Below are 25,476 nucleotides of genomic sequence, written 5' to 3' on the forward strand. Positions count from 1 at the left end.
GAAGGTTGGGCACAGCACAAATGCAGGCCTGGAAAGTGGGTGGCTCTGAGGGACTTGGGTCTGAGGTGTAGACAAAGACAGAAAAGGTCTGGGCCATCGATGTTGACAGAGAGATGGGGACCTGTGCCCAAATCTTTGAGGTCAGGATAGACAGTGTTGAAAGTGTGTGGAGAGAGGGGAGGGACGTGGCTGTATGGGCAGCCCACTGACCATCTGTGACCCAGAGTCAGGCGTGACCTTCTGTCCCTCTTGTCTCCCCAGAGGTCAGGTGTGGGGCTGGAAATTCTGACCCTCTAATCATGCCTTGGATTTTGATGACCAGCCCCCACCCTGAAGCCAGTCTCATCAGCTTACAAAGGATGGTCCGAGACTCCTGGGGTCTCAGGAGGCGTGTGTCAGGAGCCCAGCTGTGATGACCACCCACCCTCATGCCTGGGCTCTGGGGTCCCGCTCCCTGCCCTCCCCAGCCCTGGGGTTGTCAGAGCTCTCTGCCATCAGAGTGGGCCCCTGAGTGGTGTCACATCATGGCCATGGTCTGCATTTCCTCTTTGCCCCCAAAGCTGAGCGTCTTCTCACTTATAGGCTGTTTAGGACCCACTGCTCTCGGCTGCTCCTCCAACTCTTTTCCTCAGTTTCAGATTCTGGTTGTTGAAAACCAACTTAATGGGCCATGCGTCTGCCTTACTGATTTGTAGGAACTCTGTGTGTGTGTGTGTTTGTGACACTGCTAGCATCTCACTCAGCGGCTTGCCTTTCCACTCTTGATGAACAAAAATGGACACTGCCTTTACAGTGTGTGCCTTCTGTTAGAGAAGCTGCCCCTGAACCCCAGGTCCTGAGTGTTTCCCTCCTGACAGAATCATAACCCTCATTAGTCCTACCACACCTGGGAGTAAGCTGTGTATGGGGTGAGGTTTCCCACCCCTGCTCCCTGTGGTGATAGCCGGTTGAGCCAGGACCACTTACAGGAAAAGCATCCTCCTCTCACCATGATTCAGTGATGTCTTTATCATCGACTGTTGTGGGGAGGGGGTCATTTCTGGACTTCTGTCCCTTTCGCCTTTTGCACAATATCACATGGTTTTAACTTGGCTTTATAATAACTTTTAATATCATGTATTTTTTGTTTTTCTTCAAGGATATCTTTCTTAGTGATGGTTGTTAAGATTTTTGGGGGGGATGTTCAGTTGCTCAGTTGTGTCTGACTCTTTTTGACCCCATAGACTGCAGCACGCCAGGCATCCTTGTCCATTGCCAACTCCCAGAGTTTACTCAGACTTATGTCCACTGAGTGTTCTTGCCTGGAGAATCCCAGGGACGGGGGAGCCTAGTGGGCTACCGTCTATGGGGTCGCACAGAGTCGGACACGACTGAATGGACTTAGCAGCAGCAGCATGTCCATTGAGTCGGTGATGCCTTCCAACCATCTCGTCCTCTGTCGTCCCCGTCTCCTCCTGCCTTCAGTCTTTCCCAGCATCAGGGTCTTTTCCAATGAGTCAGTTCTTCGCATCAGGTGGCCAGAGTATTGGAGTTTCAGCTTCAGCATCAGTCCTTCCAATGAATATTCAGGACTGATTTCCTTTAGGATGGACTGGTTGGATCTCCTTGCAGTCCAAGGAACTCTCAAGAGTCTTTTCCAACACCACAGTTTTTGATGAGGACCATTTTTAAAGTCTTTATTGGATTTGTGACAACACTGCTTCTGGGTTTTTCTGTGGCTTTTTTTTTTTTCGGCATGTGGAATCCAGGGATCAAACCCACACCATCTACATTGGATGGCAAAGTCTTAACTCCTGGACCACCAGGGAACTCCTTCTTGGTTGTTTTTCACTTTTTCCATTTCTATACAAATTTTACAATTGGTTTTAAGTTTTCCAAAACCCAATGAGATTTTTTATTTGGATTACATTTGAGTTCATGGATCAGCATGGGAGAATTGACATCTTTGCAGCCTTGAGGTTTCTGAGCCTTGAACATACACTCAACTCTTCTTCAGATTTTTTCGGTGACATCTGTGTCTTCTGTGGAGCAGTCCTGCACATTTTTTTGCTAGAGCACTCCACTGCCATTTGGCTTTTTACGCTGCTTTAAATGGTGTTCCTTTTATAATTTTGTTTCCTATTTGTTTGCTTATAGAAATATATGGAGAAATACTGTTGACTGTTGATATTGAACCCTTGTCCAGCAACCATGTTAAATTCATGGACTCATCCTAGGACTTTATCTGTGGGTTCTTTTGGGTTTCCTGTGTACACTCCCAGGTCACCAGTGCGTTTTATTTCTCTTTCCAAACCTTCATCTGTTACCTTGCATCACTGGCACTGTTTCTTTCCAAAACACTGTGGAACAGAAGTGCTGACCACAGGCATCCTCTTGTTCTAGATTTCAGTGGAAGATTTTCAGAAGTTTGCCATTAAGGATGTTGTTTGCTGAATGACTCTTCTATTCTGTTCCTTGTTGAGGATTTTTATCCTGAATGACACAGAATTTTATCAAAGCATTTTTTCCCCATCATCTGTTGACATGCTTTTCTCTTTTATTCTATTAATAAGGTGAATTATACTATTTGACTTTGTTAAACCAAACTTGCATTCCCTTAGTTCATCCTGTTTGTCTATAATGTGTTGTTTTTTCTATATTTTGCTGGATTCAGTTTGTGAACATTTGGTATTTTTGCAACTGTTTATGAGAGAAGTTGACCTGCCACTTTCTTTCTTTCTTTTTTGGTAACTTTGTTTTCACAGTTAAACATGCAGGTTATTTTTGTTGTTCTTTGCAACACCTTGGACTACAGCACTCCAGGCTTCCCTCTCCTTCACCATCTCCTGGAGCCTGCTCAAACTCATGTCCATCGAGTTGGTGATGCCATCCAACCATCTCATCCTCTGTCATCCCCTTCTCCTGCCTTCAATCTTTCGCAGCATCAGGGTCTTTTCCAGTGAGTCAGCTTTTTACATCAGGTAGCCAAAGTATTGGAGTTTCAGCCTCAGCATCATTCCTTCCAGTGAATATTCAGGACTGATTTCCTTGAGGATTGACTGCTTTAATCTCCTTGCTGCCCAAGGGATTCTCAAGAGTCATCTCCAGCATCACAATTAGAAAGCATCAATTCTTCAGTGCTCGGCCTTCTTTATGGTCCAGTTCTCACATCCATACATCACTGCTGGAAAAACTATAGCTTGGACCTTGGTCAGAAAAAGTGCTGTCTCTGCTTTTTAATACACTGTCTAAATTTGTCATGGTTTCCAAGGAGCAAGCATTTTAATCTCATGGCTACAGTTACTGTCTGCAGTTATTTTGCAGCTCAAGAAAATAAAATGTCATTGCTTTCACTTTTTCCCTTTCTTTTTGCCATGAAGTGATAAGACTAGATGCCATGTTCTTAATTTTTTTTTGATGTTGAGGTATATTGGCCTTAAAAAATTAATTGAGCTTTTTAATTTAATTCTTGGGAAGATTTATGTTAAGATTAATATTATTTCTAAATTAATTACTTGAAAGAATTCACAGCAAAGGTCTTTGAGCCAGTGGGAGTTTCCTTTGTGAGAATTTTAAATTCTAGGTTTAATTTTTAAAATACAAATTATTTAAATTTTGTATTTCTTCTTTTGTCACCTTTAGTAAGTTGTGTTTTTAAGGATATTTTCAAGTCCGAAAGTGAAAAGAAAAAGTGAAAGTCACTCAGTCGTGTCCAGCTCTTTCCAACCCCTATAGATTTGCAAGTCTAGTGTGTATCTTCATTACCCTTAGAATATCTTTAATATCCATAGACATTAAATTATTACAGATTTGTCTTCTCTTTTTTTTTTTTACATGTAACTCCTTTTTATTTTTCCCACTCCCACCGTGTTCAAGCCATCAGTGTTCTAGTTTTATGTGGCAACATTTTAAATTTAATTGTGTTTCACTTATTTTTTGGTGTACTACTGTATTTCTTACTGAGGTAACTTTGGTTTATAACATTATTACAAGTTTCATGTATATAACATTATGTCCCTACTTTGTTATATTTCTGCAACAGCATGATCACCACCAAAAATTTAGTTTTCATTTGTTATCATACAGTTGATCTCCTTTACCCATTTGGAGATGTGTCTTTTTCCTTTTGTTTTCCTTCATGTGTTTTGTGCTTTAGTAGGTGCAAACAAATCTAGGATCATTATATCTTCCTTTAAAAGTGACACTTTTATCATCATGAAATTTTGCTCTTTTAGATGAAAAAATATTATTGGCATTTGAGCCTCCTTTGTCTGGCATCAGTACAACTATGCCTCTGTGTGTGTGTGTGTGTGGCAGGGCGAGGGAGACATAGTGTTCATGTGGTATATTTTTTCCATCCTGTACTCTCAACTTCTCTGTATCATGTTTTGGAAATGGCTCTTATAAACAGAAGTTAATTGTTTTTGACCTAGCATGAAATCTGTATCTTTTAACTGAAGCATTAGTTTATTTATAATTAATGTTATTCTGGTAAATTATAATTTAAATCTATCATCTTACTGTTTATTTTGTAATTGACCTATATGTTCTTTCTTTTGGCCTTCCTTTCTTGCCTCCTTTTGGTTTAATCAAGTGTTATTTTTCCACCCCCACCCCCACCTTTTATTATATTTGCTAAGTAATACTTTAAAAAAAATATTCCAGGTACCTTAGGTATTATACAAAACATTCTTGAAATGTACCTTAAGTTATTCCTTTTACTGTTCCCAGGTAATGCAAGAACCTTACAATGCTTTAGTCTTATTTATCTTCTTATCAATTTTTATGCTGTTGTCATCTTATGTTTAAACACTAATATTTTAAGCCCCACAACAACTATTAATGTTGTTTTAAATAGTGTTCATTCAGATTCCCCTTCTCATGCACCCATTTCCTCCTGAAGGACTGTGCTTACGTCCAAGACCATTTTCCTTCCTGAAGTACTCCTTTTAGTATTTCTCCTAACAGAAGTTTGCTGGGTTTTGGTTCTGTGCAGACGTCTTTCGCCTGCCTTCATTTCTGAGGTGTGTTGCCCAGGGGGCAGTGATGCTCTCTCTGCATGCCTGGGGCTGGGTCTCTTGGCTGCGGCTGTGTTGCTGTGTCTCTTGGAGACTCGCCTGACCACCCTGTTACTCCCTAGGAGGGGGTGCTTCTCTTTCTTCTCTGGCTGCCTGAAAAATGGTCTTTGGCCAAATTTGTCAAATTATATTGAAATTACTAAATTGCATTTAAATTTCTTGTATTTATAAATGCGAGAAAATCATATCCCATGACCTGTTCTTAACTTGGTGTTCAGAGTATGTGAACTCATTTCATCTGTCACACATGATATTTCTTTTACATAATTGTCCTTCTTACACACATGAGCTTCAAAATCTTGGAAGCCAGACTGTATTTTTATAGGTTGAATGCCTTGGTCAAGCAACTTAGTCTCTTTATCCCTTAGTTTCTGTGTATTTTAGAAAAAATTATAGGATATTTGACATTTCATTGTAAGTTTGGGTTATGTTTAATGTTATATTTCTGTAAAAAGCTTGAAAGTGAACATCACTCAGTCTTGTCTGACTCTCTGTGATCCCATGGACTATAGCCCACCAGGCTCTTCTGTCCATGGAATTCTCCAGGCAAGAATATTGGAGTGGGTAGCCATCCCCTTCTCCAGGGGATCTTCCCAACCTAGGGATTAAACTGGAGTCTCCTGCATTGCAGGCGGATTCTTTACCAGCTGAGCTACCAGGGAAGCTTTGGATCTTTGGCTTTCCTATACTGCAGGCAGATTCTTGACTGACTGAATCATCAGGGAAGTCTAGTAAAAAGCTTAGATGGATACTTTTATATAAATGCTTAATAAATACTATCAATGATTTCAATGAAAAGAATAGCCTTCATTCTTCTGTTTCAACAGACTTGAGAAAGAGGGGAATATTGACTTTACCTTGAGATTGTGAGCGTCTCATCTTGGGCACAGAGTCTCTTATCTCCACTGTAAGGTGTCAGCCCAGTCCTTCCAGGTGCTGCCTGGCCCCTCCCCGCTTGCTGCTACCCCCTCAGACTCCACATCCGCATCCCTGTCTTCTCACTGGGTCCCACAGGCCCTTTTGCTCTCTTCTGCACTTCCTTCCTTCCTGCTTTCCCCTCTCTGTGTGCTGCAGTCTAAATCTTCTCATCTGAAAGTGAAAGTCGCTCATTCGCGTCCAACTCTTTGCGACCCCATGGACTATACAGTCCATGGAATTCTCCAGGCCGGAATACTGGAGTGGGTAGCCTTTCCTTTCCCCAGGGGATCATCCCAAACCAGGAATCGAACTGGAGTCTCCTGCATTGCAGGTGGATTCTTTACCAGCTGAGCTACCAGGGAAGCTTTGGATCTTCTACTGCCTCTTATTTTATCTAACCTGTTCTTTTTACATTTTTTATTTTTCCATGCTTGGTCTTCCTTGCCTCGTGGGCTTTTCTCTAGTTGCAATGGGCAGGGGCTGCTATCTAGCTGCAGTGTCCCAGCTCCTCACTGTGATGGATTCTCGTTGTGGAGCACAGGCTTAAGGGTGAGCAGGCTTCCGTAGTTGTGGCACGTGGACTCAAGTAGATTTGGCTCCCAGGCTTAGTTGCTCTAAAGCATGTGGGATCTTCCTGGACTAAGGATCGAACTCGTGTCTCGTGCAGTGTCAGGCAGATTGTTTACCACTGAACCTCCAGGGAAGCCCTAGCCTATTCTTAAATTTGGCTCCTGAATTATTAATTTCAGACTGAGAATTTTCACTTTGTATTTTCACTTTGAGAATTTCTAAAATCCTAGGGTCTTTAGAATTTGACTCCTTTTTCAATAGATCCAGTTCTTGGGTAAAATTCTGTCCTTTTACCATCTTTTTCAATGTACGTTGAATATCTGGATCTCCTGTGAGTCCGTTTCTATTGACTGTTGGGCCAAATGCTCCTGGTTTTTGGCTGGCCTGGTGATTTCTGAGTATCAGATCCTGTGTTTGCAAAGCAGCAGGAGCTCTGAGTGATGTTACTTCCTCATGAAGGGACTTGATCTCATCCTGGCAGATGGACTGTGGATGGGTCACCTGGTGATGCTGGTCTGTTCCTCATTTTCCTTTAATGTCTTGTAGTAATTGCAGCGGAAAAGTCTGGGGGGGTGGACTAGGACCCCAGTCTCCATCTTTTGTCTCCCCAACACCATGAGTCAGCCAAAAATCTCATATTGGGCTTTTTGTTTTCCATTTAACAGCTGTGTAGCTTCGTTTCTTGGCCTTCTGCCCTGAACTCCACAGCGTAGGACTTGACAGATGCCTCGAAGGGAAGATTGGATTTTAGGTTCATTTCTTCACATTCCCGTTTCCTTGGGGACATTGAGAGAGCCCCATAGTGGGGGTCACCCCGATCCTCCAGTGAGGCTAAGGGGCAGCATCAAACCAGGTGGGTCATTCTTGAGCCTCACAGAGCCAGTGGACTCGTCTTGGCAAGTGTGGGCTCCCTGGGGACCTGTCGCTTTCCCTGCTTTTCAGTTCCTCCGTTTGGAGCGGGACTGGCTATCCTCTTCCTGTCCAATATTGCTTTTTTTTTTTCTTCCCATGCTGCATGGTTTGTGGGATCCTAGTTTCCCGACCAGGGATTGAACCTGGGCCCCAGCAGGAAGAGCACTGAGTCCTACCCACTGGACCACCAGGAAGTTCCCCCAGCATTGCATTTTGGAAACACAGCTTGTCTGGTCTAACAGGTCTGAGCTGGGGCTGGGTGAGGGGTGGGGGTGGGGGGTAGATTTCCTCAGGACAAATTACAGCTGAGTGTCACTCCTGCAATTTAGATGATTTTTGATAAGACTGTGGATGTCAGAGTTGCTGCTGGAGAGGAGCCTTGGAGCTGTTGGATGGAGTGTTTGGTGTGCAAGAGAAGCACAACGGGCCTTATACCCCGTGAGAGGAGACCCTGGGGAGAGGCCATTGTCAGAACCCCGACCTCCAGTCCCCAGACCCTGCTGGAGGCAGCCTGTGGGTCTGTCACATATCTAGGAGGACTGAGGTGACCCTTCAGGAGGCTTGTCTCTGCTGCTCTGAACCCCGGGTTGTTTTTTTTTTTAATTTTTACTATAGTCGATTCTCAATGTTATGTTAGTTTCTCACGTACAGCAAAGTGATTTGGTTATACACGTATATATATTTTTCTTTTTCTACTTGGTTTATTATAGTATATTGAATGTAGTTCCCCATAAACCCCAGCTTTTATCTACAGTTGGTTCCCATGAGCTCTGGGCCTCCCTCTCCACTTGGCCTCCCAGGAACCAGCCTCGTCTCCTGCTCTGACCCGCACATCCGGCTGTGATGCAGGCGCCGTTTTCACTGTGGCCCAGCCATTGCTGGCTGACCTTCGGAGGGCTGCATCCCTAGTCTCTGCCCATGATTTCCCCGGGGACACGTGGGGCTCATGTTCTCCACCCAGAGCTGTGTCTCAGTCAGCCTGGCCCTGTGCTCCAGCCGTGGACGCAGCAGGTGACGCCGGCCCTGACAGCACAGGTGGGCCGTGAGCAGCTCCAGGCCTTGTGCTGTTTTTAAAAGTGAATCCATAAAGGAAAGCCTCCAAATAGAGAGAGGTTGGTTCAGCATGCGCTCACTGGCAGTAGATGACTTGCAAGTCTCCGAGTTTTTCCAGAAACTCTTTGAGAAAACACTGGTCTTGGTCTGCTATTTCATCAAAACTGAACTCACTTCGTGACAGTTTGTCTCTTTGTGATGAAACTTGTTAGAAGGTGGAACTGTTGCAATACCCTACCCCCCAGAATGCCTTTCAGGCTGGGTTTCCTTGCTTTCGCTTGTGCTGGGCCTTCACTGCTATGCAGGCTTGTCTCTAATTGTGATGAGTGGGAGCTACTCTCTAGTTGTGATGCACGGGCTTCTCATTGTAGTGGCTTCTCTCGTTGTGGAGCGTGGGCTCAGTTGCTCCACGGCATGTGGGATCTTCTGGGACCAGGGCTCAAACCCCTGTCCCCTGCACTGGCAGACAGATTCTTTACCACTGAGCCACCAGGCGAGTCCAGGGTTGGGCTTCATAACAGTCACTAATGGTGTCTGGGGGCAGAGGAACAGATTGAGGAGCCCAGGGAGGTGTCCTGCACCTCTTGGGACCCCGAGGCTATGACCCTGGTCTCCACCGCCTGAGCCTCATCAAGGTCTTGTTCTTTAATGGAGCATTTGGTCCTGTGACAGCAACTGAGCTGACGGGGGACGGGCCTTGGGGTCTTAGTAGCTGGGCTGCCCCGAACCCTGGTGCACGGTGCTGGCCGGGCCCTGGCTCCACACAGAGGTTGCTATCCCGGCCTTGGGAAGCAGAAGGCTTTGTTTCATTGAAGCATTTCTCTTTACAAACATCAGAACCCTTGTCCTGTGCTGGTCCCTCAACACCTTTGCGAGAGCGAACCCACTCTCAGGGCCTCTGCCGTTGCCTTCCCTCGAGGGAGACGTGAAGGCTTCCTGCCTTGAAGGCCACCTTGCCCCCCTCCCCTGCCCGCACTTGGCTGCTCCGTGGCTCCTGCAGCCACTCTCCTGTCCACGTAACTAGAGTCCAGACCTTCAGCTGTTGTGTCCTCACAGGCATGACTCAGATGTCCGTCTTGGCCACCGGGTTGGGGAAATGTCAGGCAGGTGAACTCTGGGGACATGTCTCTGCCCCACTGCTCTGCACACAGGGTGTGGCATTGGGTGAGGCCCCCGCACCTCTTCTCTCTGCTGCATGTGAGGCCCCAGGAGACAGGACACGGTCTGGTCCCAGGCTCCCCGGGGAGGTTCCTTCGTGCACCCTCCCCAGTGCTGCTGGCCCTGCTGCTGGCTGGTGCTCCGCAGACCTCTGGGCCCACAGCTAATGGAGCTTGTCCCCACAGCCTGTGTCCAGAGGTGGCGGCATGAGGTGGTTCCAGCCAAGCCCAGCCCCAGTCACTCCATCTTCCCATGGCCGTTGCAGGACTGATTCGCCTTGTCCACGCAGCCAGCCATGCCAGGCCCCGTGTCCTTGCTCTGCTGGCCAGCCTTGGTGGCCAGCCTCGGGGAGTGGGGGTGCGGAGCCTACAGCCTGATTGGGTGGTTTTGGTCAGGTGATGGCCCTGGGCCAGTCATATCCCAGGGTTGTCCTTCTTGGGTTGTGGTAGACCCAGGTGAGATCAGCTCCCCGCCAGCAATGTCAAGGCTTAGGAACCATGTCAGGACCCTGTGAGGGGGGCCAGGCTTCGTGGGAGCCAGCCTGCAGAGGGGACCAAACTGCCACCATCCCCATGTGGCTGGCTTCCTGCCATAGCAGCTCCGAAACCCTTCCCAGTCTGCATTTGTGGCCTTGGGCCCCTTCACTCACCTCTCAGGGCAGCGGGACACAGTTCAGAGTAAGAAGCAGGAAGCCATGTGAGAGAGGACCCTGGCGGGGTGCCCCCCACACCATCAGCCCAGCCATATCCTGCTCACTGCTGCCCTGCCCTCATCATGACCTTCAGTGCTGCAGATGGACATGGGTCTGGGTCGTATGGCTCTAGGGACAGTGCCAGGTCCCTCTTGAGACAGGTCACCTGGTGTGTCTAGCAGTGGGCGGCCGGATCCACGGTCAGGTGACACCAGCCCTTGGGGAAAGGCCTACAAGCTGTATGGCTCCATGGGCTTCCTGGGGCTTGTGTCCACTCTCATTGTGTCCCTCAGGGATGCCCAGCCTATGCGGCCACCAGGTTCCACAGCAGCTCCAGACATGTCCCCCAGTTCAGGCCAGCATCCCACCTAAATCCCAAACTTCTTTTTTTCAGATGGTCATGTGCAGCCTGCAGTAGGAGGGTTTTGGTGGAATGAGTGGTTGGTGAGGACAGGGCAACCTGAGTGAATGCCCTGCCTCCTGGGACCTGGATCCCAGGGGATATGACTCCCCCGCAGGAAGCCAGGCCTGGAGGAAGCAGCATTGCTCTGCCAAGGACCCCACCCAGCCCAGCCCCAGGGCTGCAGATACCTCCTAGCTCCCTGGCCTAGCCTTGGGCTGGTCACCGACCTGGAACTGCCAGGGATGCATTCAGCTGACCCAGGTGCCCGGCTCCACATGCATTCCTGCTGTAGTTCTGAGGCTATGGGACTGTCTGGGGGCTGTGCTGGCTGGGCCAGTCACCTGGGCGGTGGGTCCATGTCTAGCAAAAAGCCAGAGAAGCCTCTGAGAGCTTCATGACCTGCCCTGCAAATTCAGCACTCCTCACCCCCACCCCCCCGCCCCAATCTGGGGGCTGCCTGGTTTGTTTCGAGGTCTGTTGCTCTAAGCTCCCTTTTTAAAGTGTATTTTCTTCACCTTGTCAGAGCCCTCATGATGCTAGATTGCCATAGAAACAGAGCTCATTAAAGTTCCCTGCAGCCACCCTAATTATAGAATTCCAAAGACAAGCAGCGAGCTTCTCTGGGGCTGTCTCTGAGGCTGAGCGAAGATGCCAGAGTGGCTGAGCCCAGGGGCCATGAGGACTGCAGTTGTTGCCACTCTGCACTCAGATTGCAGGCATCCCGGAGACCGCTGGATGTTCCCAAGTTGGACTGTGGCTTTGAACAGCTCCAACTCTGAACTCAGCCATGACACAGTGACTAAGGTGGAGCCTCCTGATCCCCAAGGACTCTGGGTGGAGCAGCCACAGGGTCAGCTGGGGTCACCCACCAGGGCTGCTTCTTGTGGAGGTCTTGCCAGCTACCCCCACCCACCCCTGGCTGGTTTTCAGGACTGTTTACCACTGAGACCAGCTGCACAGGAAGGTGGACAGGCAGGGCCCGGGGCCAGAGCGGTGGGAAGGGGCAGGTCATCCCCAGTGTGCCCGGCCCTTTGAAGCGCTCCGCACACGTGCCCTTCTCCATTTCCTGTTGTGTGGGGTGAGTCAGGATCTGCATAGACACGTGTTCTGCACATGCGTGTGCCCTCCTCCCTTTCCTGTTGTGTGAGGTGAGTTGGGATCCGAATGTGCTTCCGTTCTTTGCTTTCTGCCATTAGAGTGGTTCAGTTCAATCACTCAGTCATGTCCGACTCTTTGTGACCGCATGGACTGCAGCACGCTAGGCTTCCCTGTCCATCACCAATTCCTGGAGCCTGCTCAAACTCATGTCCATCGAGTCAGTAATGCCATCCAACCATCTCATCCTCTGTCATCCCCTTCTCCTCCTTCCTTCAGTCTTTCCCAGCATCACGGCCTTTTCAGATGAATCAGTTCTTTGCATCAGGTGGCCAAAGTATTGGAGCTTCAGCTTAGAGTGGTATCATCCGCATATCTGAGGTTGTTGATATGCGGATGTTGTTGAGGTTGTTGATGTTTCTCCCTCCTATCTTGATTCGGCTTGTAATTCATCCAGCTTGGCATTTCCCACATGTGGTCAGCGTATAGGTTAAACAAACAGGGTGACAGCAAACAGCCCTGTCATACTCCTTTCTCAACCTTGAACCAATCAGTTATTCCATACAGGGTTCTAACTGTTGCTTCTTGACCCACATCCAGGTTTCTCAGAGGACAGGTAAGATGGTCTGGTATTCCCATCTCTCTAAGAGCTTTCCACAGTTTGTCGTGATCCACACAGTCAAAGGCTTTAGCATAGTTGATGAACAGAGATAGATGTTTTTCTCAAATTCCCTAGCTTTCTCTATAATCCAGCAAATGTTGGCAATTTGATCTCTATGTCCTCTTCCTTTTTGAAACCCTACCTGGACATCTAGAAGTTCTTGGTTCGAATAATGCTGAAGCCTAGCATGCAAGATTTTAAGCATGACCTTACTAGCACAGGACTTCCCTGGTGGCTCAAAGGTTAAAGCATCTGCCTGCAGTATGGGAGACCTGGGTTCGATCCCTGGGTTGGGAAGATCCCCTGGAGAACGAAATGCAACCCACTCCAGTATTCTTGCCTGGAGAATCCCATGGACAGAGGAGCCTGGTAGGCTATACAGTCCACTGGGTTTCAAAGAGTCGGACACGACTGAGCGACTTCACTTCACTTTTACTAGTACAGGAGATGAGTGCAATTGTCTGATGATTAACACATTCTTTAGAACTACCCTTCTTGGGAATTGGGATGAGGATTGACCTTTTCCAGTCCTGTGGCCACTGCTGGGTCTTCCAGATTTGCTGACATAATGAATGCAAAACCTTGATGGCGTCATCCTTTAGGGATCTGAATAATTCTGCTGGAATTTCATTGCATCCACTAGCTTTATTAACAGCAGTGCTTCTTAAGGCCCACTTGACTCCGCACTCCAGAATGTAAGTGTGAAATGGGGGCTTTCCTAGCAGTCCGTTGGTTAAGACTGCCTTCCAGTGCAGGGGGCACAGGTTTGATCCCACATGCCATGCAGTGTCTCCCCCTACCACCCCCGCTCAAAAAAAAGGTATGGGATTCCCTGCAGTCCCTCATGGTTCCTTACAAGTCCACGGGGCACTGCTTTCCAGGTGGCAATGTGGGTGTGGGTTGGACACCCAGGGGCTCCTGTGCCTCTGCTGGGATTGGGGCCGGGGTCTGCACTGCTGGGGCTCTGACATCCCTGGCAGGGATGGGGGTGGTAGACGGTACACCTGAGAGCCCATGTGAGTCAGGTTTTCCAGAGAAGCAGAACCGACAGAACATGTGGAGAATCGTTATTGTAAGGAGCCTGCTCACAGGGTCATGGCAGCCGCAAGTCAGGCCTGCAGGCTGGAGATGTGGGAGGAGCTGCTGCCACGGTCCAGGTCCAAAACTGTCTGCCGCAGTATCCCTCTTGCTGGGGGAAGGTGGCCTTTAGGTCTCTTCAGGCTCTCACCATAGCAGAAGATGAGATGGTTGGATGGCATCACAAACTCAATAGACGTGAATCTGAGCAAACACCAAGAGATAGTGAGGGACAGGAAAGCCTGGCATGCTGCAGTTCATGGGATCACAGAGAGTCAGACATGGCTGAGCGACTGAACAAAGCCATCACCTGATCAGATAAAGCCCACCTGTGGGGGGCAATCTGCTCCACTCTGAGGCCATTGACTTAAATGTTCATTTCATCTGGAAGCATCCTCATAGAAACATCCAAGATATTTTGACCACGAATCTGGGCACTGTGGTCCACCCAGCTGACACATGAAATGAACCACCACATCCCCACCCCTGACTGCCAAGAGGTGCCTCCTGAATCCACACTCAGTCTCCTGCTAAAGACAACAGCATGGTCACACCTCTGTCCAACATGTGTCTGTCCTGCATGTGCTGGACATACACTGACCCCTGCCCCAGGAGGGCTGGTTGTCTTCTGGGGCTTGGAGGACGCCACTTCCCTCCCGTCTGCTCAGCACTTCCTCCCTGCTTCTCCCTGAACTTACACACCTGCAACCTCTGCCACCTGGGAGCCGTGTTGCATCCGTCCTGTGGCTCCCCGAGCCCACCCCTCTGGCCAGTGTCCTGCGGTGTGGAGCATGTGTCTGCAGGCACTGCTCCCCACTGGTCAGGGCACAAGCTGCAGCGGCATGGACATGGTTCCTGCAATGGGCTCACAGCAGCAGCTGGAGCCTCTGTGCAGAGACAGAGCTCAGTGTTTACTAAGATCTGAGGTTCTTTATAACCATGTCATTGTTGCCCCCTCTGGCCCCTCCCTGTGTTTTTACAGTTCCTGTTGTATATTGTTTACTGCAGCCTTTGAGGTACCCCAAGAACATGGGAATCACACATGTTATGAAACATACGGTGGAGTGGACATGCACGCCCTGAGCAGCCAACCTGCCCAGCACTGATGCACTGTCCCAGTCTTCTACTTACTAGGATGATTTCCCTTTATGAACATGCATCCTGAAACATCACACTGTCCATTTTCTTGGTTTTTAGTTTGACCCTGTGGACTGTAGACCTCCAGGCTCCTCTGTCCATGGAATTCTCCAGGCAAGAATACTGGAGTGGGTTGCCATTCCCTTCATAGGATCTTCCCAATCCAGGGGTTGAACCCAGGTCTCTTGCATTGTGTGCAGATTCTTTACTGTCTGAGCCACTGGGCAAGCCGCTTTAGTTTGATAACAGGCATCATTTTACAGAGCCCATTTCATATAGGTCAGTCTGTCATCTTATAATTTAAAATTTTAAATGTATTTGTTTATCTCTGGCTGTGCCGGGTCTTTGTTGCTGCACAGGCTTTTCTCTGATTTTGGTGAGCGGGGTCTACTCTCTGGTTGTGGTGCACAGGCTTCTCATTGCAGTGGCTTCTCTTGTTGTAGAGCACAGGCTCTGGGACCCTCGGGCTTCACTTGTGGCTCCTGGGCTCTAGAGCAAGGCTCAATAGTTGTAGCGTACAGGCTTCAGCACATGGGATCTTCCTGGATCAGTTACCAAACCTGTGTCTCCTGCGTTGGCAGGCAGATTCTTTACCATTGAGCCACTAGGGAAGCCCCTGTGATTTTATACTGATTTTTTAATTTGATTTGATTTTGGAAGATGCGTTTGTGTGGCCAAGGGTGGCTCAAGTTGGGTTATGACTGTGCGTCCTCCCAGACAGCCATGCCCTGTGTCACTTGTCCTCTTGGACCTGGGTGGCTGCAGACATCCTCCGGTGGCCGTGAGCCCACATGTGAGGCCTGTCAGGCCCTGGTCTAGGAGCAGTGTTACTGCTGTGTCCCAGGGAAGCACACATGCCCTCGACCATTGATTCTGGCCATGGTTAAGCTCCCCCAGCAGGACAGGCGACTTCAGATTACTCTGATACCTGACAGTATTTGACGTCGTGGGAGACTCGTCTTCCGTTCCCGTTTCTGCTTTCCCTCATTGACTTGTGGGCATGCCTCCCGTATCCTGAATCATTAGCCCATGTGGCATGGCTGATAATGAGTCAGGGGTTTGTCTGGCCTCGCATGGCCTCAGGGTGAACTTGCGTCCTCTCCTCCTTTTGCTTTCAGGGGTTTTCTCCACTTTCGATCAAGATCATCCAGGTTTCCTCCTAGGACTTGTCATTTTGCCCCTTAGTTTCAGTCCTTGTCTTTTTTAGATGAGTGTATTTGTGTGATGGCACCAGGTCTTGGTTGTGGCAAGTGGGATCCAGTCCCCTGACCAGGAATCGAACTTGAGCCCCTGCGCTGGGAGCACAGAATCTTAGCCACTGGACCACCAGGAAGTCCCTCAGCCCTTACGTACTGAGGGGAGGATTTGTGTGTGGAGCGAGGCAGGCGTCTGGTCTGCTTGAGTCACTGTCACAATACACTGTATGCAGCAGAGACCACAGGACCTCACTTCTCAGGGCCTGGGGGTGGACGGCTGAGCTCCAGGAGCTGGCAGGGTCGGGGTCTGTTGAGCACCCTCTTCGTGGCTTACAGACACTGCCCCAGCTGGGTCCCCAGGCAGTGGAGACAGAGGTCGGGTGTCTCATCCTCTTCTTATGAGGGTATTGATCCCATCAGGGGGCCCCACGCATGACCGCTGAACTCAGTGACCTTCTCAGGGGGCCCCGCCTCCAAATACAGCCATGCATGGGGCTGTGGAGAGGGGCTGAGGGGGCCAGTCAGGGCTTCCACGTGTAATCAGGAAAGGCACAACAGCGGGGGTCCCGGCTTCTCTCACTGTGGACAACAAGACATTGCCCGTGTTCCCTTGGCCCTGCTCAACACATAGGAGTCCCGAAGGGCTCTGTTCTGTTCCCTAGCCTAGCTTTCCGGTCTGCTGGGGGCTGCTGGACATGTTTGAGTTCCTTATTTCGGGTGGCTTTACTGAAATGTGAAGGGCGTCCTGTGGATGCATTTTCAGGCTTTCATGCTGTGCGTGTGTTGAACACTGGAAGGAGCCAGAGCCTTGTGCCACCGCGTCCCTGCCTGACAACCTGGCTCCCTTTGTGTCTTAGGGTCTGTCACTCGGTGCCTCACCCCGCCACATGCAGGGATGGCTGGGGGTTGTGAACTCCACACGCAGGGCAGTCAGCCCTGTGGACGTCGGCAAGGACCTGCCGGGGGCCAGACTTCCCCCAGATCTGGCTGGGAGGGCTATGCCCTGTGATCAGGCAGGGGCCCTGAGGGCATCAGCAGGAACCCCTTGGAGCCCAGGGCAAGATAGGCGGGGGAGCCCTGTTCTGTTTGCATGTTGGCGTCTCGGCTTCCGCCTTCACCTTTCATTTAGTGGGAAGGGAGCCGGTTTTGCAGTCACTGTGACCAGGTTTCACAGGTTCCAGCCAGAGCTGGTCATTTGCTTGTTTTAAAAACACTCCGTTACAGTTTCCACTTCTGTATGTTCCTGGCAGCTCCCTGACTCTCATGAAAGTTGCCTTCACTACGGAGCTCTGTAAAAGCACAAAGCTTCCCGTTGTAGCCCAAGTATTTTGTTTTCACATACTTTCAAAGCATTGGGAAGGAGCAAAGTTGGAAATGTTTTTGAGGAGGAATGAAACCTCCCGTCCTGGTCATACGTGTAGCTCGGCGTGTTTCATGAGCCGCTGCTTCCACACAAGTCTGGTGCAGGTTGGGAGTGTGATGTTTTTGGTGACTTTCAACTCAGCATAAGTGTGCGGTTGGTTTTGCTTTGTTTCTGCCCCTAGGTTTGTTCTTGAAGGGGAGCCGGGGGAGGGGGCCGGTGCTGGCTGGACGCCTGCCTCGGGCTGACCGTGGACTTCCCGGCTGCCAGGGTCCCTCCCCGGACAATTGGGCGTAAAGGTCCGGAGAGCCCTTAGCTCCCATGGAGCCCGTCCCCATGTGGAACAGCCCCTGGTTTTCACTCCTGGAGGGAAGGGAGTGGACAGGAAGCCCATGGGGGCCACACAGGCCCCAGTGGCCTCACAGCCTGAGCCCCTGCAGATGGCTGTCCTTGTGAGTCATCTGGGGCACCGTCTCCCCACCCGCCGGTGTGGAACAGCTGCGAGGGTGCTAGCATCTCAGCTCCGCGGCCACCGCCCTGGGCCGCCTGAACTGGAGGCCTGTCCCCACCGCCCCCCATGTGGTAGAGCTGGGCTCGCAGCCCCAGGGCCATTTCTTTACGCTCTTCTCCTGTTCTTTCCAGAATCCATCTACCGCCGTGGAGCCAGAAGATGGCGGAAGCTGTACCGCGCCAACGGCCACCTCTTCCAGGCCAAGCGCTTTAACAGGGTGAGTTCCCCTGAGGGGGAGATGCCGGGCTCTGCTCCACACTCAGCCCTGGATGACCACAAGCCCTTCATGAGCTCCCTGAGCCAGCAAGGCGCCAGCTCAGGTCTTTTCTGACAAACGTGACCTGTGTGTCCGTCATGTGACTCCCTTCCAGGTACCGTGTCCCGTCACGTGACCCCAGTCCTGGCACTGGGACTCCGTGGGCATTCAGAAGGGACCCTGGATTTGTCCCGAAACCAGGATGCATGGGTCACCACACGTGTCCCCTGCTGCTCGCAAGGGTCTCCTGTGAAGCCCAGGGCCCGATAACGGCCCTCCAGCCCCTGGCCCCACTGCCCAGCTCACTCCGAAGGCTTTATAGCTACACGTATGGTGTTTCTCCTCATGCTGCCCTAGGTCCTGTAGACACCACGAGGCTTACGTGGCTTGTCATTGTCCTTTTGCCACGTGGAAAGGGAGGTGCCTGCAGAGGCCCTGTGGCTGAAGACCGTCTGCTCCAGGGCTGCCCACACAGAGCGCCACAGGCTAGGTGCTTAGCAGGACGGTCTGGTGTCTGAAGTCCAAAACAAGGACTGCTCTCAGGGCCAAGCTGCTCTCAGGGAGAGTCCTTCCTGCCTCTGTGTAGCTTCTAGGGTCGCTGGCATCCTCAGAGGCCCTGGGCTGGGAGCGCAACCCTCCAGCCTCTGCCACCTCCTGTCTCTGCACCCCACCCCCACCCCTAACTCCTCACCCCCGGGATGCCCGTCATGACAAGGATCCAATCTGACCTCATTTCTGGGTGGACATGAGTTTGGGGGACACCACTGAGTCCCATACAGCAGCCGAGCACCTGCTGACCTGGGGCCCCATGCATGCCGAGCACCCTACCCTGAAGGCTGGTCCCTGCACCTGGCACGCAATAGGCACACACACAGCATGGTGGTTTGTTGTTCACTGTAATGAATGATTGGAGGAAAGTCAGCCAAGGGGGCCCTGGGGGCTGTGTCAGGAGTGAGCGAGGAATGAAGCATGTCTGTCGGGAAGGAGGGGGCCCTGGGACCTCCAACAATGACAAGAGGACACGAGGTCCTTGGGGCATCAGATAATGTGGGGAGGCTGGGCATCACCGAGAGTGGACACAGGGCGAGGGCTGCAGGGATGATGGGCCACCCAGTGGGTGTGGACATGAGACTGCGGTGAACCACCCAGACAGACAAGATGAAACCTGAAGAAATCGAAACTTCCAGCCCCGACGACACGAGGTACCATTGCCTGCCCTCCCATGTTTAAGAAACAGATGACCAACCAGCCTGTGGTCAGGCAGCTTCTCTCCTGTGCCTTTGGGCACCAGCTCGGTTCTAGCCAGAGATGGTCTCAGGCAGATGGGCCAGGCCACCCTGAAGGACCTCAGGGAACCACTCATGCCCTTCTTGACAAAGTGGCTCACTGGCCCACGATGAAGCCCACCCACTTGGCAAGGCCGCTTGGAGGGGCCTGGCCTCTCCTGCCTACAGGTTCTAGGAGGAAAACTCATTTCTCTATTCTTCAGGTGCAGAGCCTGATACTCCTCCTGCAACACCCCTTCCCCAAAATTGTGGGCAAGGCTTTTCCTCTCCAAGGAAGAGCAGGAATTTGGGGTGAGGATGGCCACTCTAGTCCTCTCCCATCTGCTCTCCCTCGAGCACCAACAAGCTTCTAACAAACACCAGGAGGCCAAGGCGGGAGCCAACACTGATACCACCAGCCTTTCGGGAGCTGGCTCTTCACAGGTGGGAAAGTGGGTGTGTCGCTGTTCATCCCCAGCCTGGTTTCCCACCTGGGGTCCCCAGACTCTGTGTCTGGAGGCCATACCATCTACCTGTGTGCGCTGGGCAGTCACTCCACATGTCTCAGGAGCTGCACGCCTGGTTCTGCGGGGTCAACAGGGCTCACAAGGACAAGCCAACGAAGGAGGTCATGGCTCTCCATCTTGGCTGGTGACCTAAGGACGAAAGCAAGGGCTGGCAGCCTCCCAGGCCGGAGCTCCCTTCACTGGGCACGACTGATCTTCTCGAGCAGAGAGAGAGGCTCAGCCAGGGACTTGCAGAGAGAGGAGAGGGGGGCAGCATCCACCCCGGAACAGGAAGCACGAGGGGGCCAACGGGGACCCCAAGTGTGTGGGACAGAACTGGTGGTCAGAGCCTGGTCCTGGGACCCAGGGTGCGAACGTCTCCTGTAAGGGTGGAGGGAGTCCATCCAGTCATCCAGTCCATCCCAGGGAGATACTGGTTGAGTGTGGGTCAACAGGGAGGGGCTGTCCAGGGCTGGGTTCACGGTAGAGTAAGTCGGGGCAGATCATCAAGGAAGGTGTTCACTGGCGTGGCCTGGTTCGGAACTGAGATCCCACAAGCCGTGCAGTGCCACACACACAAATAGAATCAAATCCTAGAAGCGCTGTGGGTCTCTAGAGAAACGTGGCAGAGGGGAACAGGGGGAGTGGGTCTTCAGACTCAGCCATAATCACTTGCCAGGCATCTGCACCCCTCAAACATTGAAACACACACAGGGAAGATGTTTGTAGCAAAACCTGGAATAAGATCAAGACAGTATGTGTGTTTAGTACCAAAGAGTTCTGGCCTTTTGCTAAATGCCTGAGTCAGAAGTCAGTCAAGGGTGTGAGTGGTCAGTTAGAATAAGAGTGGTCACTGCATATGAATGCAGGCACCCTGACCTTGTTGATGACCAGAGAAATGCAGGACGCTCAGAGCTGCCAGTGCCCCAGGCTGCTTTTTATGCAGTGACAGTCCTCGTACTTCCGGGGGTGCAGACCCAGATCCCTGCTTTCTGGAAAGCAGTTGGGGAAAAGCTCGGTGGCTCTAAGGTGCCTTGTCCTGCTGTCCCTGCAGTGAGTCCATCCTAGAGGAGTGGCCATATCACTGTCACGGGCGGGCAGCATCTGAGCGCCCTCCCTGTGCTGTGAGAGCCCCTGCCCTTAACCCTCCAGTGCAGGGGTTTGAGCCTCGGCACTGTATTTGCCCCCTTCCCATCCTGGGGCAACTGGAGGGGCCTCTGCTAGTGGCACATGGGCCCCCTGTGCTGCAGGACTGGCTGGGTAGATGGTTCAGGAACTGCAGCTTTTATTATGAGCAGAGAGTCCTGCAGGGAGGGACAGTGTGGAGAGGCAAGTGGGGAGACCTAGATAAAGACATCAGCAGGGCTGGCCATGCTGGTCGAGGATTTCTCCTGAGTTTTTCCAGATGAGGAAACCTCCCCTGTAAAGGGCCAGAGAGTGAATGTTTCAGGCTTTGTGGGCCATGCAGTCTCTGTTGCAACTGCACAACTCTGTGGTCAGTGTGACAATGTAAGAGCAGCCCCAGAGGTTGACGACTGAAAACATGAGCAGGGGGCCAGCCAAGCAGCACGTGAGACAGACTGAAAAATATTTTCACCCATTAGTCTGTTAATTCACATGATTTTCTGAGAGATGAAGCTTTATTTTTTGTTACTATTTTTATTTAATTGTTTTTTATGTTTTATATTTATTTTTATTTATTATTACTACTCCTTTTTGTCTATGCCACACAGCTTGCAGGATCTTGGTTCCCTGACCAGGGATTGAACCTGCATCTGCTGCATTGCAAGACAGATTCTTAGACTGCCAGGGAAGTCCCAAAGACGTGAATTTTTTAATGGTTCCATGAATGCTGACGGAACAGGGCTGGAGACAGGGTTGAAAGCAGTCTCGGGCTTGACTCTCCCTCCTTGAATCCTGGATTTGCTCATGAGCAGTCACCCTTCTGGGCGGAGGCGCCAGTGCCAATATTAAACTGGACTGGCCAGAGTCAGAGCTCTCAGGAGGGGTGACCCTGTGGCTGGCCTCCCATCTGGCCTTCGCGGCCATCCACTGTCTCTTGGGCCAATCCCAGAGGGAGCCCCGTCACTCGTGTTTTCCTCCTTGGGGCGGGACAACTCCAGCAGCGAGGGGGAGTTGGATACATGGTTCTTTTCCTGAAGTTGTAAGCAGTGTGTGTGGGGGGGTGTGGTATGTGTGTGTGTGCGCGTGCGCGTGCGTGTGTGCGTGCATGTGTGCGTGCATGGACTTGTCTTCAGCAGAGCTTATCCCAGGTGCTGGCCATGTCACTCTGACTGAGATGTACGTACTCTGTGTGGAGGAGAGGCTTACTGGCTGCCAGTAGCCGGTCCTGCACCCTTAGCCCACTCTTGGGGAAGATTAGCCCACTCTTGGGGAAGATTCGCTCTGGTCAGTGCCAGTACAGTGCATCCTTTCTGTTCTCCAGGAATAGTTTGAAACTTTCTTGAAGGAAAGAAATTTGTTAAACATGGCAAAAGAGGGTAAAACATGTAAATAAGATATGGCTGGAACAGAAGTAAGCGGGAGCCTGCCAACGTACAGACACCGTGTAACCAAGGAGACAGCTTGGGCTCCAAGTGGTGGGCAGGTGACCCCGCTTCTGGACACACTCATCTTTGCATTTTGTGACTTCCAGAATTACAAAAACCTCACCAAACGAGCCAATCATGATCGTGAGTTTCAAGCGTTTATAACCAAGAGAAACAAAGATTGACCATTTAAAATCTTTTTAAAATGCTGAGAAAAATACAAGGGTGAACTAGTACTAGCATGGACACCCACAGGCAAGTCTGGGTCAGCCTCTTGTGGGGTCACTACTCCTTTCTCCTGGGTCCTGGAGTGCACAAGTTTTTGTCTGTGCCCTCCAAGAGTCTGTTTCCCCAGTCCTGTGTAAGTTCTGGCGGCTCTATGGCAGGGTTAATGGCCACCTCCTCCAAGAGGGCTTATACCACACCCAGGTCTGCTGCACCAGAGTCCCTGCCCCTGTCGCAGGCCACCTGTACCTCTGCAGGAGACACTCAAACACTCAAAGGCACTGTGGTGGTAAAGACTCTTGAGAGTCCCTTGGACAGCAAGGAGATCCAACCAGTCAGTCCTAAAGGAAATCAGTCCTAAATATTCATTGGAAGGACTGATGCTGAAGCTGATACTCCAATACCTTGGCCACCTGATGCAAAGAACTGACTCATTGGAAAAGATCCTGATGCTGGGCAAGACTGAAGGCAGGAGGAGAAGGGGACGGTAGACGATGAAATGGTTGGATGGCATCACTGATTCAACGGACATGAATTTGAGCAAGCTTCCTGGGTTGGTGATGGACAGGGAAGCCTGGCGTGCTGCAGCCCGTGGGGTCACGAAGAGTTGGACACAACTGAACTGAACTGAGTCTCATGGAGCCCCAGAGCAATTCACAATCCAGATGCATTCGGTTGCCAGGCGTGGTCACCTCTGTGTTTGTCTTGCAGGGGTCATGTGGGTTTGGACAAGGGTCATGCAGTGGTCAGGCTCCCCCTCGACCTTCTCACCTGGGTTACTTCACTCTGGTGGGGCCCCTCGGCTGTTCTGAGCACAGCCAGGCTGGATTCGCAACCCCGCTCCAGGTCCTGCAGGCAAGGAGTCCCCCTGCCCATGGAGAGGTCTCATTATCTGCCCACAAGGTCCTATGGGAGCATAGCCCAGCACCTCGGGGCCTTGGTTCCCCTAACCTTGGGACAGACCCAAGTCAGGACTACTGGGCCTGGGTGGGGCCTGGTACCAGGTGTGAAGAGGCCTCTTCCTGGCCTGGCTGCATGTCCCCTCAGTGTGAAGGGACCATGGGGGCACAGGTGTGTCCCCTTGGTGTGGAGAAACCATGGGGGCACCAGGCCTGGCTGATGGTGCCTGTTCTTGTCCATGCAGAGAGCGTACTGCGGCCAGTGCAGCGAGAGGATATGGGGCCTCGCGAGGCAGGGCTACAGGTGCATCCACTGCAAACTGCTGGTTCATAAGCGCTGCTACGTGCTCGTCCCACTGACCTGCAGCAGGCATATGGTGAGTGGACACCTCGGCCGGCTGGGTGCAGTCCACACTGCTGCCCCTGGGGACCCTTGGCCTCCTCCTGCCCAGCTGGGATGCTAACCCCACCCCTGCTACCCACAAGATGAGAAGAGGGGGTGATGTAGGGGCTGCAGAGTGACGGCCTGCGTCAGCAGTTGGGTCGGGACCTGTTTCCAAGCCTCAGGAGTCCCCCAGCACTCTTGGGGCCCCAGGGTCCACCAATAGGGAGCTGCCTCGATTGTGATGTCAGCCGTGGAACCTGGAGCTGGGGCCTGACTGTGGCCACTGTGCGATGAGGGCAGGGCTGACGGGACTAACTAAGCGTTACTATGTGAAAAGACACATTTTATAAGTGCCTGCTAGAAGGGTGGAGCCTGAGGGCCGAGCGGCCACCTCCACCTGTGGAAACGCAGGTAATTTCAGTGCTCATCTTGCCATGTTCAGGGCGATGCTGTAACAGGTGAATGACATGTGTTGTGACATCACAGTGTATGTGAAAGTGAGTCCCGGTCACGCAGTGTCTCCAGAAGCCCCGTGTGGTGCTGCCTCATCACTCGGCCTATGTCCCTGCAGGATTCCGTCATGCCTTCCCAGGAGCCTGCAGTGGACGACAAGAGCGATGACGTGGACCTTCCCTCCGAGGAGAGCGACGGAAGTAGGGCTGCTGCTCCCACCCCCAGAACCCTTTCTAGATCCTTTCTCCCAGGCCAGGGCCTGTGAGTGTGGCCGCTCGCTGCAGGGCTGGGGCGGCCTCTCAAGAGCAGGGGTGGGTGGGCTGGCCTGCCCTGGGCGCCCACATCTCTGTGCTGCTGCCCGTGGGAGTCGGGGTGGGGGCTGGGGTTCCCTGTCTTGCAACCTCGGGAGTTCTAGGAAGCTCTAGCGCAGCGGCCACCACAGATTTGTGTCTCTGGAAAGGTCTGCCATGCCCAGTATTGCATAGTTCTAGGGTTTCAGTAGGTTTTTTTTTTTTTTTACTGCTAAGAAGCATTCAGAGAGCAATTTTGATTCCATTTGGACTGATGGCTGTGCTCTGAGCTTCTGCAGTTCTGTGCATAGTCACAGAGGTGAACGAGGGCCTAGGCCTCACTCAGTAAATGCTTGTTCCTTCCCCAGGGGTGACAAGAGGCCACGGAGTACAAAGCAGTACAGCGCCTGGTGTAAAGGAGACTCCCACGCACCAGCCGCCTGTCCACCCACATCCACACACGTCCACTCACTCTCCACCCACGCCTACTGTCCACACACGTCCACCCGCCACCCACCCCCACCGTCCACACATCCACCCACCCACCATCCACACACGTCTACCCACCACCCACGCCCACCATCCATACACATCCACCCACCATCCACCATCCACACACGTCCACCCACCACCCACGCCCACCATCCATACACGTCCACCCACCATCCACCATCCACACATGTCCACCCACCACCCACGCCCACCATCCATACACGTCCACTCACTCTCCACCCATGCCCACTGTCCACACATGTCCACCCGCCACCCACCCACCATCCACCCCCACCAACCATCCACTATCCACACACGTCTACCCACCACCCATGCCCACCATCCATACACATCCAC

General features: G+C 51.6%; 1 protein-coding gene and 1 non-coding gene across 4 annotated transcripts in view; one reads left to right on the forward strand and one right to left on the reverse strand.

Moving 5' to 3' along the window:
• Positions 1 to 25,476, forward strand: part of PRKCZ (protein kinase C zeta) — a 100,259-nt gene that overhangs the window by 53,572 nt on the left and 21,211 nt on the right. For all 3 annotated transcript variants that reach the window (XM_040264093.1, XM_040264096.1, XM_040264094.1), the window contains 3 exons: positions 17,931 to 18,016; positions 23,745 to 23,876; positions 24,456 to 24,537. In XM_040264093.1, the coding sequence (XP_040120027.1) occupies positions 17,931 to 18,016; positions 23,745 to 23,876; positions 24,456 to 24,537 (300 nt within the window). The remainder of the gene's footprint in view (positions 1 to 17,930; positions 18,017 to 23,744; positions 23,877 to 24,455; positions 24,538 to 25,476) is intronic.
• On the reverse strand, positions 7,580 to 7,651 carry TRNAK-CUU. Its single transcript has one exon. It is a non-coding gene; the product is annotated as a tRNA-Lys (tRNA).

This window comes from Oryx dammah, unplaced genomic scaffold, assembly GCF_014754425.2.
Source record: "Oryx dammah isolate SB20612 unplaced genomic scaffold, SCBI_Odam_1.1 HiC_scaffold_21, whole genome shotgun sequence".
Lineage (NCBI taxonomy): Eukaryota > Metazoa > Chordata > Mammalia > Artiodactyla > Bovidae > Oryx > Oryx dammah.